This window comes from Patiria miniata, unplaced genomic scaffold (assembly GCF_015706575.1).
Source record: "Patiria miniata isolate m_02_andy unplaced genomic scaffold, ASM1570657v1 HiC_scaffold_16, whole genome shotgun sequence".
NCBI classification, from domain to species: domain Eukaryota; kingdom Metazoa; phylum Echinodermata; class Asteroidea; order Valvatida; family Asterinidae; genus Patiria; species Patiria miniata.
Window position 1 is genome coordinate 13,919,453 of NW_024037054.1, and position 15,414 is coordinate 13,934,866.

The following is a 15,414-nucleotide window of genomic DNA, read 5'->3' on the forward strand; positions in this document are numbered from 1 at the left end:
CTGTCCTCGGGTCCTGGGGTGGAAGGATGATCGAATTATACCGAGTCAAAATACGAGTCAAAAATTTAGGACACAGACATGTGTCATCAATAAGGACCATGAATCTGTGGTAGCAATGAAGAGCGCCCTCATGAGTTGTGGAGAGCGCCACCATGTGGCAAGCTTGGAATAACTCACCAGCAGTTACATGGCTCCCCTAATTTGACCTTTCAAATTACTTAACAACATTAACAATTTTAACATTAAACTTGACTAAAGGCGCAAAACTGGAAATAGTAACTACTATACTACTGAGAATGTGAACACTACGTGGCTCCTTTAAGTACAGTTCATGTATCGGCTCAAGTTCAGGCATTTGGCTCCTCGTCGGGGCGTCCCTGGTCCAACAGTAGTACAACCTTATGGATAGGCCTCTCGAAGACAGATCGACCAGTTTGGAGCTTGACCTTCCTGATGTGACCGTCTGAGCTTGGGTACGTCTCAACCACGCGAGCGAGTTGCCACTGGCATCGGGGAGTGGGGTCGTCGACCATCATGACAATGTTGCCTATCTCCAGATTCTGCTGAGCCTTCTGCCACTTCTTCCGCTCTTGTAGGGTCGACAAATACTCAGTCTTCCAACGTGACCAGAACTGGTTGGCAAGGTACTGGACTCTGCGCCATCGGCGTCGGCAATAAAGATCTTGTTGGATGAAGACTCCTGGCGGAGGGAGAACTACCTTGCTTTTCAGCGTTAGCAGTTGGCTTGGCGTGAGGGGCTCTTCTGAATCTGGGGCCACCATGTCAACGTAGGTGAGAGGTCGGCTGTTCACAATTGCTTCAGTCTCGGTCATGAGGGTCCTCAAGAGCTCATCATCCAGTTGTTGCCCATGTTTCTGCAGCAATGTTGAGAGCGCCTGTCTGATTGAACGGATGAGCCTTTCCCAAGTGCCTCCCATGTGACTGGCTGTGGGAACGTTCATATTGAATGTCACCCAATCACAACTGTCCTTTAGCAGCTCTTGAGAAATCTTGGGTTGATCCATCTCGGCTAGGGCAGCGTCCAGTTCATTCTTTCCACCGATGAAGTTTGTGCCTCTATCGGAGCGGAGTTGTCTCACTGGACCCCTTCTACATGTGAATCTGCGGTAGGCATTCAAGAAGGAGTCGGTGTTCAGCGAATTAGCTGTCTCGATATGGACTGCGCGGGATGCCATACAGGTGAAGATGACCCCCCATCTTTTTAGCTCCTTTCGTCCTTCTTTAATCATGAAGGGACCAAAGTAGTCTACAGCGCTATAGGTGAAGGGTGCGGATGGATCCAATCTGTCCTTGGGTAGTTCTGCCATCTTCTGCTCACAGGGAGCACGTCTGAGTTTGCGGCAGGTCACGCACTTCCAAATATGGCTGGTAACAGCTGATCTTGCCCCCAGAATCCAAAAGCCAGCTTGGCGAATGCTATTCAGTGTCATGCCACGGCCTAAGTGACAACTCTGAACATGGTAGTGTTCAATCACCAGGTCAGTCACGTGGCCATGACGTGGAAGCAAGATGGGATGCTTGATCTCTTTAGGTGCTTTGGCTTGCTTGATGCGTCCACCGACTCTCAACAGCTTCGTTTCATCTATGACTGGGTCAAGCATATACAGAGGACTGCTCTTGTTCAGGGGGTTTCCTGGGCCTTGCTGCTCGCCATTAGGAAGACCATCGGGTTTGCTGAGGGCTCGAATTTCCTTTGGAAATGCTTCCTCTTGAGTTAGCCTCAGTATCAGTCGTTCTGCATGCTGGAGTTCGTCTACAGTGAGGGGGGTGTTGGCATCAGGTGCAGTAGTAGCTGTTTTGAAGCAGCGATCTCTAAGCTTCTTCATGTAGCGTTGGCACAATGCTACTGCACGTTTCAGGCGAAACCAGTTTGAGTAGGACTGGAATCTTTCAAGCATGCTCGGGTAGTTGGAGGCCTCGGTTTGGACATTGAATGCAGATGCCTTCTTCACCTCTGGGTCGTTTGAACTTGGCTCCACGTACTCAGTGTCAGGTGGAGGGGTTTCTCTTTCTTGCAGGAAACCTGGACCACTCCACCAGAGTTTGCTCTTGATGAGCGACTCGGCAGAAAGACCTCGGGAAGCTGCATCTGCTGGGTTAGTTTTAGTGTCAACATGTCGCCAATCTTCAGGTGTGGTGTGATCTCTGATCTTCTGCACGCGGTTGGCGACGAATATGTGGAACCTCTTGCTGTCATTGGCAATATACCCGAGTACGACTCTGCTATCAGTGTAGTAGAACTGAGTCACATCGCTATACTCTAGTTCCTTCATGAGGAAAGTACTGACTTTCACCGAGATGACGGCTGCTGTAAGTTCCAGTCGAGGGATGGTAACTGGCTTCGAAGGAGTTACTCTGGACTTTCCCATGACCAGAGTTGTACATACATTTCCTTTGTCGTCTATCAGTCGCAAGTAGCTACACTGACCATAGCCTTCGGTACTGGCATCGGAGAAGTGATGCAGTTCTGCTGACTTGATGACATCAAACTTCTCAGGCTTGTAGCATCGTGGGATATTCAGTGTTGCCAATTGCAGGATGTCGTTCCTCCATTTCTCCCACTCTGATCTGATTTCCTCTGAGATTGGGTCGTCCCATGCATACCCATCACGACACAAGGTTTGGAGAATGCGTTTTCCAACAAGCAGGACTGGTGCTACCAGACCAAGTGGATCAAATATGGAGCTGACGCTCGACATGATGCCGCGACGAGTGGGTGGTTTGTCGTTGAAGTGGACTCTGAACTGGAAAGCATCGGATTCAACACACCACTGTACACCTAGAGTACGCTCGATGGGAAGGCCTTCTGAGAACACGTCAACGTTCTGAACATCCTTGGCTCGTTCACTGAGAGGTATGGAATTCACAACCACCTTGTCATTGGAGATGAACTTATGAAGGTGAAATCCACTCTTCTGACACAGCCGTCTGCTGTCTTCTATCAACTTCAGGGCTTCATCGGAAGTTGGGACTGACTTTAGTCCATCATCGACGTAGAAGTCCTTCCGTATGAAGTCGGCTGCCGCCGTCCCACAACTATCTTCGTACGCATCAGCAGCACACTTCAGTGCAAAATTTGCACAAGCTGGGGAAGAGGTAGCGCCGAACAAGTGAACCGTCATTCGATATTCATTTGGGGACTGGTTCATGTCACCTCCTGGCCACCACAAGAATCTCAGGTAGTTGCGATCTTCCACGTTGACGCCAACTTGATGAAACATGCCTTCGATGTCACAGGTGAAGGCGACGTGGTCCTTCCGAAATCGGCAAAGAACCCCAACAAGATTGTTGGTCATATCGGGTCCCTGCAGTAGGTGTCGATTCAACACTTCACCCTCGTATTCAGCACTGCAGTCGAAGACGACTCTGATCTTGTTTGGTTTCTTGGGATGGTATACCCCGTGATGAGGTATGTACCATACGGCCTTGTTGTCCAGGTCAAGTTCCTCGTCCGGAACCTTCTCTGCGTAGCCCTTTTCGATGATGTTTTCCATGAAGGTCTTGTAATCATCTCGATATTTTTGGTTGCTCAACATCTTCATTTTTTGCTTGTTGAGCCTCTTCAGAGCTACTGGCTTGTTGTTGGGGAGCTGGACATCTGTTTTGAGTGGGAGGGGCATCTCAAAGTGGCCATCATCACGTCTGTGGATGCCATCCTTCATCTTCTGCATGAACTTTCGGTCATCGTGGGAAACCATTTCTTCGGTGTCTTTCCCGATGAAGTCCATCTCGAACATTTTTGTGACTTGGAGGGGGCTGACTTCTTTCACCTGGGTGCGAAAGGCGAAGTGGCCTTGTTGCTCCTTTGATGCATTCGAAATTCTGCAAACATTGTTGCCACCGTTGTCATGACGCATCATTCCTATCACTCCCCATCCAAGGGCTGTTCTGACTGCATATGGGGCATCTTCCTCTCCATGGACGACATCTCTCGGCTTGATTGCGCGAGTTGCATTGCAGCCAATCAAAAGTCCGATCTCGGTTTCACTCAGGTAGGGAGGTAGCAGGTTGGCGACTCGTTTCAAGTGAGGCCACTCCTTCACGGTGTCCAACTTCGGAATCTGCTCACGGTTTGCATTGATAGATTCTCTGGAGTAGGCGCCTGGTAATTGTATCTCGGTGTCCTCGGACAATCCCTTGACAGTTAGGCCATGCACCTTTCTGGATGATATAGTGCCCTTCGCTAATATTGTAGACAGACTCAGCTGGACTGCCTCTCCATCGATTCCGAGCCTTTCTAGTGTCCAATCTGAGACGAAGCAAGAATCGGAATGTTCATCTAATAGGGCGTATACTATCACCTTCGCAGAGGGTTCTTTGATGTGATGAACGACGACGGGAACGATGAGAGTGTGTGAGCAATTTTCTCCGACGTCAAGTGTCTGCACTCGATGTGTGGTAGATTGAACAACAACCACTTCTTTGTCATCGGTGTCATCTTTGGTCTGCACATCTGGAGTGGACTTGGAGAAGTCGTGCAGCAAAGTAGGGTGGGAGCGCCCACAGACTGCACACTGCTTCTTGTGGCGACACTCGCGACTTCTGTGACCCCATTTGAGGCATCCAAAGCAAAGGCCGCTCTTCTTGATGAGGTCATGCCTTTCACTAAGGCTCATGGCTGCAAAACTGCTACAGGAATCGAGTTGATGTTGGCTCTTGCAGAGGGGACATGTTGATGCCTTGTTTGCATTGGGTGAAGGGGGGGTGTTGCCCTTTAGGGGGCTAGTCTTCTTCTTCGTTGTGAGCTCATCTGCCTTTGAGGCAAATGTCGTGGCTGTTCCCGACTTGGTAGGTTTGACAAATTTTGTCAATTCCCTCTTCTCGTCCATCGGTTTTGGTGAAAGGGGCTACAGGCAATGCGAGCCTCCTTTGCGATGAATTTGCACAGCTCGGCAAAGGGCGGGTAGTCACCTTCCTCTGCATCCTTCTGGCCATACATGCACTGGTCGACAAAACGAAGCCAACGACCCTGCACCTGCCTCGGTAGCTTCTCTATAATTTTCTTGTGCTCGGCTGGGTCGTCAAGAACCTTTAACTGGCTCAGAGTTGACATGGCTGTTTCGCACTGGAAAAGGAAATCTGAGAGATTACGCAGTCCTTTTCCATCGTCTTGCTTCACGGTCGGCTATTTGCTTATTTTCTCACGATAGGTGCTTGCAGCTAGCATCTTGTTACCGTACCGCTCAGTCAGGAGTTTCTTCGCTTTCTGGTATGCGTTCTCACTGTTCAAGGCGAGAAGTCCTTTGATACACTCTCGGGCCTCACCAGACGTGTATCTGCCTAAATAGTATAGGCGGTCGATTGGTGATGTGTAGCGCTGCTCTACCAGGACGGAAAAGGAATTCATCCACACGGGGAAGTCGAATACACTGCCTTTGAAGATTTCTGGTTCTTTCTTAGGCAATTTCTCCTCCCGGTGTGTGAGCACATCTGCCAGTGCTGTGATGGCACTTGCCACATCGTTGCGGGGTACATCACTGGTATGTGGGGGGAGAACTGCGTCAGATGAATCCGACATTCCAGTAGGTGGAGTAGACATAGGGGGTGGGGTTTTAGGGAAATTGTCACCATCATTCTGTGTGTCTCGAAAGGTATTCAAAGTCCCATGTTCTAGTTTGCGAGCACGATGTTGTGGACTATCGTTTGGTGCGTTCTCAGCTTCTGCCTCGGTAAATGGCCCATCAATTATTGGGGGGAGGTCATTTACATCATTCAACTGCTGAGGGGACTCACCATCAAACTTGTCCAAAACTTCAAGTCTTGCGCTGCTCACATTAATCTCTGTCTGGAGTCTCAGCTGATTCGCTCGTCTTTGAAGTTCCAGTCGTGACATCTCTATCTGCTGCATGAGTCGTTGATTTTCCATTTCTAATGTTCGTCTTGATATCTCCAACTCATGTGCTTCATTGATAGCTGCAGACCGAGCAGTAAGCTCTGCTCTCTTCTGCTCCTCTGTTATACGAAGCAGCTCTGTGTTCGAGTGTCTTGAGCTGGCTCTCGAACTGCGACTGCCATGGCTGAGAACTGAAGCCGAATCACCAAGCTGTATATCATCCGTGTCTGACATCTTATCCCAAGAAGAGTTTTTACTGTGGCGGTTGTAGTTAACAACACTGTTTCAAGTTCAACACTGTATATTCCTGGCTTGTTTATTACCAAATATGACTGTGGCGATTGCAGAGTTCACGTAAAAACTGCAACAAAGCAAAAACAAAACTAACTCTAATTAGAATACAAGGTATCTTAAAATAAAGGAAAATCACTAATCTAAAATGTGCATCAAAAATAGTAGCAATAACCCCTCGAAAGTGTAAGGTCAAAGGTCAACTTAACAGTGAAAGTGCACTTAGCGATAATTATCTAATGCAAATAATGTAATGAAAATCTAGCCTTAAATTTACCCAAATCCCACTTATGTAGCACAAAAACTGCAATAATATTAAGTTCTCTAATAATCAATCTTTCTTTACCTCTGTCCTCGGGTCCTGGGGTGGAAGGATGATCGAATTATACCGAGTCAAAATACGAGTCAAAAATTTAGGACACAGACATGTGTCATCAATAAGGACCATGAATCTGTGGTAGCAATGAAGAGCGCCCTCATGAGTTGTGGAGAGCGCCACCATGTGGCAAGCTTGGAATAACTCACCAGCAGTTACAGGTACCTTAACATGGATGGATTTTGACAAACTATACCTTGGTGGATAGCGGATGAATAGGCCAACACGCCGACAAATTTGCAAGGCTTCAGACTTGAAACTTTTGGAGTGAGCCTCAGACGTAGGTGCATGATGCCCCAAGTTTCGTTTTTGTGCAGTAAGTCCCATAGCAAGGGCTGTCAGCGCCAGCCGACATGGCTCTCATGAGTCGCGGTCTAAAGGTACCTTAACATAGATGGATTTTGACAAACTATACCTTGGTGGATAGCGGATGAATAGGCCAACAAGCCGACAAATTTGCAAGGCTTCAGACTCGAAACTTTTGGAGTGAGCCCCAGACGTAGGTGCATGATGCCCCCAGTTTCGTTTTTGTGCAGTGAGTCACATAGCAAGGGCCATGTCAGCTGTCAGCGCCAGCCGACATGGCTCTCATGAGTCGAGGTCTAAAGGTACCTTAACATGGATGGATTTTGACAAACTATACCTTGGTGGATAGCGGATGAATAGGCCAACAATCCGACAAATTTGCAAGGCTTCAGACTTGAAACTTTTGGAGTGAGCCCCAGACGTAGGTGCATGATGCCCCCAGTTTCGTTTTTGTGCAGTAAGTCCCATAGCAAGGGCTGTCAGCGCCAGCCGACATGGCTCTCATGAGTCGCGGTCTAAAGGTACCTCAACATGGATGGATTTTGACAAACTATACCTTCGTGGATAGCGGATGAATAGGCCAACCAGCCGACACATTTGCAAGGCTTCAGACATGAAACTTTTGGAGTGAGCCCAGACGTAGGTGCATGATGCCCCCAGTTTCGTTTTTGTGCAGTAAATCCCATAGCAAGGGCTGTCAGCGCCAGCCGACATGGCTCTCATGAGTCGCGGTCTAAGGGTACTGTGGCGGTTGTAGTTAACAACACTGTTTCAAGTTCAACACTGTATATTCCTGGCTTGTTTATTACCAAATATGACTGTGCGATTGCAGAGTTCACGTAAAAACTGCAACAAAGCAAAAACAAAACTAACTCTAATTAGAATACAAGGTATCTTAAAATAAAAGAAAATCACTAATCTAAAATGTGCATCAAAAATAGTAGCAATAACCCCTCGAAAGTGTAAGGTCAAAGGTCAACTTAACAGTGAAAGTGCACTTAGCGATAATTATCTTATGCAAATAATGTAATGAAAATCTAGCCTTAAATTTACCCAAATCCCACTTATGTAGCACAAAAACTGCAATAATATTAAGTTCTCTAATAATCAATCTTTCTTTACCTCTGTCCTCGGGTCCTGGGGTGGAAGGATGATCGAATTATACCGAGTCAAAATACGAGTCAAAATTTAGGACACAGACATGTGTCATCAATAAGGACCATGAATCTGTGGTAGCAATGAAGAGCGCCCTCATGAGTTGTGGAGAGCGCCACCATGTGGCAAGCTTGGAATAACTCACCAGCAGTTACAGGTACCTTAACATGGATGGATTTTGACAAACTATACCTTGGTGGATAGCGGATGAATAGGCCAACACGCCGACAAATTTGCAAGGCTTCAGACTTGAAACTTTTGGAGTGAGCCTCAGACGTAGGTGCATGATGCCCCAAGTTTCGTTTTTGTGCAGTAAGTCCCATAGCAAGGGCTGTCAGCGCCAGCCGACATGGCTCTCATGAGTCGCGGTCTAAAGGTACCTTAACATAGATGGATTTTGACAAACTATACCTTGGTGGATAGCGGATGAATAGGCCAACAAGCCGACAAATTTGCAAGGCTTCAGACTCGAAACTTTTGGAGTGAGCCCCAGACGTAGGTGCATGATGCCCCAGTTTCGTTTTTGTGCAGTGAGTCACATAGCAAGGGCCATGTCAGCTGTCAGCGCCAGCCGACATGGCCCTCATGAGTCGAGGTCTAAAGGTACCTTAACATGGATGGATTTTGACAAACTATACCTTGGTGGATAGCGGATGAATAGGCCAACAATCGACAAATTTGCAAGGCTTCAGACTTGAAACTTTTGAAGTGAGCTTCAGACGTAGGTGCATGATGCCCCCAGTTTCGTTTTTGTGCAGTAAGTCCCATAGCAAGGGCTGTCAGTGCAAGCCGACATGGCTCTCATGAGTCGCGGTCTAAAGGTATCTTATCATGGATGGATTTTCACAAACTATACCTTGGTGGATAGCGGATAAATAGGCCAACAAGCCGACACATTTGCAAGGCTTCAGACTTGAAACTTTTGGAGTGAGCCCCAGACGTAGGTGCATGATGCCCCCAGTTTCGTTTTTGTGCAGTAAGTCCCATAGCAAGGGCTGTCAGCGCCAGCCGACATGGCTCTCATGAGTCGCGGTCTAAAGGTACCTCAACATGGATGGATTTTGACAAACTATACCTTCGTGGATAGCGGATGAATAGGCCAACAAGCCGACAACATTTGCGAGGCTTCAGACATGAAACTTTTGGAGTGAGCCCCAGACGTAGGTGCATGATGCCCCCAGTTTCGTTTTTGTGCAGTAAATCCCATAGCAAGGGCTGTCAGCGCCAGCCGACATGGCTCTCATGAGTCGCGGTCTAAAGGTACCTCAACATGGATGGATTTTGACAAACTATACCTTGGTGGTTAGCGGATGAATAGGCCAACAAGCCGACACATTTGCAAGGCTTCAGACATGAAACTTTTGGAGTGAGCCCCAGACGTAGGTGCATGATGCCCCAGTTTCGTTTTTGTGCAGTAAATCCCATAGCAAGGGCTGTCAGCGCCAGCCGACATGGCTCTCATGAGTCGCGGTCTAAAAGTACCTTAACATGGATGGATTTTGACAAACTATACCTTGGTGGATAGCGCATAAATAGGCCAACAAGCCAACAAGTTTGCAAGGCTTGAGATTTGAAACTTTTGGAGTGAGCCCCAGACGTAGGTGCATGATGCCCCCAGTTTCGTTTTTGTGCAGTAAGTCCCATAGCAAGGGCTGTCAGCGCCAGCCGACATGGCTCTCATGAGTCGCGGTCTAAAGGTACCTTAACATGGATGGATTTTGACAAACTATACCTTGGTGGATAGCGGATGAATAGGCCAACAAGCCGACAAATTTGCAAGGCTTCAGACTTGAAACTTTTGGAGTGAGCCCCAGACGTAGGTGCATGATGCCCCAGTTTCGTTTTTGTGCAGTAAGTCCCATAGCAAGGGCTGTCAGCGCCAGCCGACATGGCTCTCATGAGTCGCGGTCTAAAGGTACCTCAACATGGATGGATTTTGACAAACTATACCTTCGTGGATAGCGGATGAATAGGCCAACAAGCCGACAAATTTGCAAGGCTTCAGACATGAAACTTTTGGAGTGAGCCCCAGACGTAGGTGCATGATGCCCCCAGTTTCGTTTTTGTGCAGTAAATCCCATAGCAAGGGCTGTCAGCGCCAGCCGACATGGCTCTCATGAGTCGCGGTCTAAAGGTACCTCAACATGGATGGATTTTGACAAACTATACCTTGGTGGTTAGCGGATGAATAGGCCAACAAGCCGACACATTTGCAAGGCTTCAGACATGAAACTTTTGGAGTGAGCCCCAGACGTAGGTGCATGATGCCCCCAGTTTCGTTTTTGTGCAGTAAATCCCATAGCAAGGGCTGTCAGCGCCAGCCGACATGGCTCTCATGAGTCGCGGTCTAAAAGTACCTTAACATGGATGGATTTTGACAAACTATACCTTGGTGGATAGCGCATAAATAGGCCAACAAGCCAACAAGTTTGCAAGGCTTGAGATTTGAAACTTTTGGAGTGAGCCCCAGACGTAGGTGCATGATGCCCCCAGTTTCGTTTTTGTGCAGTAAGTCCCATAGCAAGGGCTGTCAGCGCCAGCCGACATGGCTCTCATGAGTCGCGGTCTAAAGGTACCTAACATGTATGGATTTTGACAAACTATACCTTGGTGGATAGCGGATGAATAGGCCAACAAGCCGACAAATTTGCAAGGCTTCAGACTTGAAACTTTGGAGTGAGCCCAGACGTAGGTGCATGATGCCCCCAGTTTCGTTTTTGTGCAGTAAGTCCCATAGCAAGGGCTGTCAGCGCCAGCCGACATGGCTCTCATGAGTCGCGGTCTAAAGGTACCTCAACATGGATGGATTTTGACAAACTATACCTTCGTGGATAGCGGATGAATAGGCCAACAAGCCGACACATTTGCAAGGCTTCAGACATGAAACTTTTGGAGTGAGCCCCAGACGTAGGTGCATGATGCCCCCAGTTTCGTTTTTGTGCAGTAATCCCATAGCAAGGGCTGTCAGCGCCAGCCGACATGGCTCTCATGAGTCGCGGTCTAAAGGTACTTCAACATGGATGGATTTTGACAAACTATACCTTGGTGGTTAGCGGATGAATAGGCCAACAAGCCGACACATTTGCAAGGCTTCAGACATGAAACTTTTGGAGTGAGCCCCAGACGTAGGTGCATGATGCCCCCAGTTTCGTTTTTGTGCAGTAATCCCATAGCAAGGGCTGTCAGCGCCAGCCGACATGGCTCTCATGAGTCGCGGTCTAAATACCTTAACATGGATGGATTTTGACAAACTATACCTTGGTGGATAGCGCATAAATAGGCCAACAAGCCAACAAGTTTGCAAGGCTTGCGATTTGAAACTTTTGGAGTGAGTCCCAGACGTAGGTGCATGATGCCCCCAGTTTCGTTTTTGTGCAGTAAGTCCCATAGCAAGGGCTGTCAGCGCCAGCCGACATGGCTCTCATGAGTCGCGGTCTAAAGGTACCTTAACATGGATGGATTTTGACAAACTATACCTTGGTGGATAGCGGATGAATAGGCCAACAAGCCGACAAATTTGCAAGGCTTCAGACTTGAAACTTTTGGAGTGAGCCCCAGACGTAGGTGCATGATGCCCCAGTTTCGTTTTTGTGCAGTAAGTCCCATAGCAAGGGCTGTCAGCGCCAGCCGACATGGCTCTCATGAGTCGCGGTCTAAAGGTACCTTAACATGGATGGATTTTGACAAACTATACCTTGGTGGATAGCGGATGAATAGGCCAACAATCCAACAAATTTGCAAGGCTTCAGACTTGAAACTTTTGGAGTGAGCCCTAGACGTAGGTGCATGATGCCCCCAGTTTCGTTTTTGTGCAGTAAGTCCCATAGCAAGGGCTGTCAGCGCCAGCCGACATGGCTCTCATGAGTCGCGGTCTAAAGGTACCTTAACATGGATGGATTTTGACAAACTATACCTTGGTGGATAGCGGATGAATAGGCCAACAAGCCGACAAATTTGCAAGGCTTCAGACTCGAAACTTTTGGAGTGAGCCCCAGACGTAGGTGCATGATGCCCCCAGTTTCGTTTTTGTGCAGTAAGTCCCATAGCAAGGGCTGTCAGCGCCAGCCGACATGGCTCTCATGAGTCGCGGTCTAAAGGTACCTTAACATAGATGGATTTTGACAAACTATACCTTGGTGGATAGCGCATAATAGGCCAACAAGCCAACAAATTTGCAAGGCTTGAGATTTGAAACTTTTGGAGTGAGCCCCAGACGTAGGTGCATGATGCCCCCAGTTTCGTTTTTGTGCAGTAAGTCCCATAGCAAGGGCTGTCAGCGCCAGCCGACATGGCTCTCATGAGTCGCGGTCTAAAGGTACCTTAACATAGATGGATTTTGACAAACTATACCTTGGTGGATAGCGCATAAATAGGCCAACAAGCCGACAAATTTGCAAGGCTTGAGATTTGAAACTTTTGGAGTGAGCCCCAGACGTAGGTGCATGATGCCCCCAGTTTCGTTTTTGTGCAGTAAGTCCCATAGCAAGGGCCTGTCAGCTGTCAGCGCCCGACATGGCTCTCATGATTCGCGTCTAAAGGTACCTTAACATGTATGGATTTTGACAAACTATACCTTGGTGGATAGCGGATGAAAGGCCAACAATCCGACAAATTTGCAAGGCTTCAGACTTGAAACTTTGAAGTGAGCTTCAGACGTAGGTGCATGATGCCCCAGTTTCGTTTTTGTGCAGTAAGTCCCATAGCAAGGGCTGTCAGCGCCAGCCGATATGGCTCTCATGAGTCGCGGTCTAAGGTATCTTATCATGGATGGATTTTCACAAACTATACCTTGGTGGATAGCGGATGAATAGGCCAACAAGCCGACAAATTTGCAAGGCTTCAGACTTGAAACTTTTGGAGTGAGCCCCAGACGTAGGTGCATGATGCCCCCAGTTTCGTTTTGTGCAGTAAGTCCCATAGCAAGGGCTGTCAGCGCCAGCCGACATGGCTCTCATGAGTCGCGGTCTAAAGGTACCAACATGGATGGATTTTGACAAACTATACCTTGGTGGATAGCGGATGAATAGGCCAACAAGCCGACAATTTGCAAGGCTTCAGACATGAAACTTTTGGAGTGAGCCCAGACGTAGGTGCATGATGCCCCCAGTTTCGTTTTTGTGCAGTAAATCCCATAGCAAGGGCTGTCAGCGCCAGCCGACATGGCTCTAATGAGTCGCGGTCTAAAGGTACCTTAACATAGATGGATTTTGACAAACTATACCTTGGTGGATAGCGGATAAAGGCCAACAAGCCGACAAATTTGCAAGGCTTCAGACTTGAAACTTTTGGAGTGAGCCCCAGACGTAGGTGCATGATGCCCCCAGTTTCGTTTTTGTGCAGTAAGTCCCATAGCAAGGGCTGTCAGCGCCAGCCGACACGGCTCTCATGAGTCGCGGTCTAAAGGTACCTTAACATGGATGGAATTTGACAAAATATACCTTGGTGGATAGCAAATGAATAGGCCAACAAGCCGACAAATTTGCAAGGCTTCCGACTTTAAACTTTTGGAGTGAGCCCAGACGTAGGTGCATGATGCCCAGTTAGTTTTGTTTGTTTTTGTGCAGTAAGTCCCATAGCAAGGGCTGTCAGCGCCAGCCGACATGGCTCTCATGAGTCGCGGTCTAAAGGTACCTTAACATGGATGGATTTTGACAAACTATACCTTGGTGGATAGCGGATGAATAGGCCAACAAGCCGACAAATTTGCAAGGCTTCAGATTGAAACTTTTGGAGTGAGCCCAAGACGTAGGTGCATGATGCCCCAGTTTCGTTTTTGTGCAGTAAGTCCCATAGCAAGGGCTGTCAGCGCCAGCCGACATGGCTCTCATGTGTCGCGGTCTAAAGGTACCTTAACATGGATGGATTTTGACAAACTATACCTTGTGGATAGCGGATGAATAGGCCAACACGCCGACAAATTGCAAGGCTTCAGACTTGAAACTTTTGGAGTGAGCCTCAGACGTAGGTGCATGATGCCCCCAGTTTCGTTTTTGTGCAGTAAGTCCCATAGCAAGGGCTGTCAGCGCCAGCCGACATGGCTCTCATGAGTCGCGGTCTAAAGGTACCTTAACATGGATGGATTTTGACAAACTATACCTTGGTGGATAGCGGATGAATAGGCCAACAAGCCGACAAATTGCAAGGCTTCAGACTTGAAACTTTTGGAGTGAGCCCCAGACGTAGGTGCATGATGCCCCCAGTTTCGTTTTTGTGCAGTGAGTCCCATAGCAAGGGCCATGTCAGCTGTCAGCGCCAGCCGACATGGCTCTCATGAGTCGCGGTCTAAAGGTACCTTAACATGGATGGATTTTGACAAACTATACCTTGGTGGATAGCGGATGAATAGGCCAACAATCCGACAAATTTGCAAGGCTTCAGACTTGAAACTTTTGAAGTGAGCTTCAGACGTAGGTGCATGATGCCCCCAGTTTCGTTTTTGTGCAGTAAGTCCCATAGCAAGGGCTGTCAGCGCAAGCCGACATGGCTCTCATGAGTCGCGGTCTAAAGGTACCTTATCATGGATGGATTTTGACAAACTATACCTTGGTGGATAGCGGATGAATAGGCCAACAAGCCGACAAATTTGCAAGGCTTCAGACTTGAAACTTTTGGAGTGAGCCCCAGACGTAGGTGCATGATGCCCCAGTTTCGTTTTTGTGCAGTAAGTCCCATAGCAAGGGCTGTCAGCGCCAGCCGACATGGCTCTCATGAGTCGCGGTCTAAAGGTACCTCAACATGGATGGATTTTGACAAACTATACCTGGTGGATAGCGGATGAATAGGCCAACAAGCCGAAATTTGCAAGGCTTCAGACATGAAACTTTTGGAGTGAGCCCAGACGTAGGTGCATGATGCCCCCAGTTTCGTTTTGTGCAGTAAACCATAGCAAGGGCTGTCAGCGCCAGCCGACATGGCTCTATGAGTCGCGGTCTAAAGGTACCTTAACATGGATGGATTTTGACAAACTATACCTTGGTGGATAGCGGATGAATAGGCCAACAAGCCGACAAATTTGCAAGGCTTCAGACTTGAAACTTTTGGAGTGAGCCCCAGACGTAGGTGCATGATGCCCCCAGTTTCGTTTTGTGCAGTAAGTCCCATAGCAAGGGCTGTCAGCGCCAGCCGACATGGCTCTCATGAGTCGCGGTCTAAAGGTACCTTAACATGGATGGATTTTGACAAACTATACCTTGGTGGATAGCGGATGAATAGGCCAACAAGCCGACAAATTTGCAAGGCTTCAGACTTGAAACTTTTGGAGTGAGCCCCAGACGTAGGTGCATGATGCCCCCAGTTTCGTTTTTGTGCAGTAAGTCCCATAGCAAGGGCTGTCAGCGCCAGCCGACATGGCTCTCATGAGTCGCGGTCTAAAGGTACCTAACATGGATGGATTTTGACAAACTATACCTTGGTGGATAGCGGATGAATAGGC

General features: G+C 48.2%; 2 protein-coding genes across 2 annotated transcripts; both read right to left on the minus strand.

Moving 5' to 3' along the window:
- Positions 1-347: 347 nt before the first annotated feature.
- On the minus strand, positions 348-5,141 carry LOC119723248. The gene has a single exon (XM_038193813.1). The coding sequence runs from the start codon at positions 4,848-4,850 to the stop codon at positions 348-350; it is 4,503 nt and encodes a 1,500-aa protein (XP_038049741.1). The 5' UTR covers positions 4,851-5,141.
- A 5-nt stretch (positions 5,142-5,146) lies between these two features.
- Positions 5,147-6,675, minus strand: LOC119723249. The gene is made up of 2 exons (XM_038193814.1): positions 6,492-6,675; positions 5,147-6,215 (listed from the first exon to the last, which is right to left on the minus strand). Exon 2 carries the CDS (start codon positions 6,086-6,088, stop codon positions 5,147-5,149), a length of 942 nt encoding a protein of 313 aa, XP_038049742.1. The 5' UTR covers positions 6,089-6,215; positions 6,492-6,675.
- Positions 6,676-15,414: the final 8,739 nt, after the last annotated feature.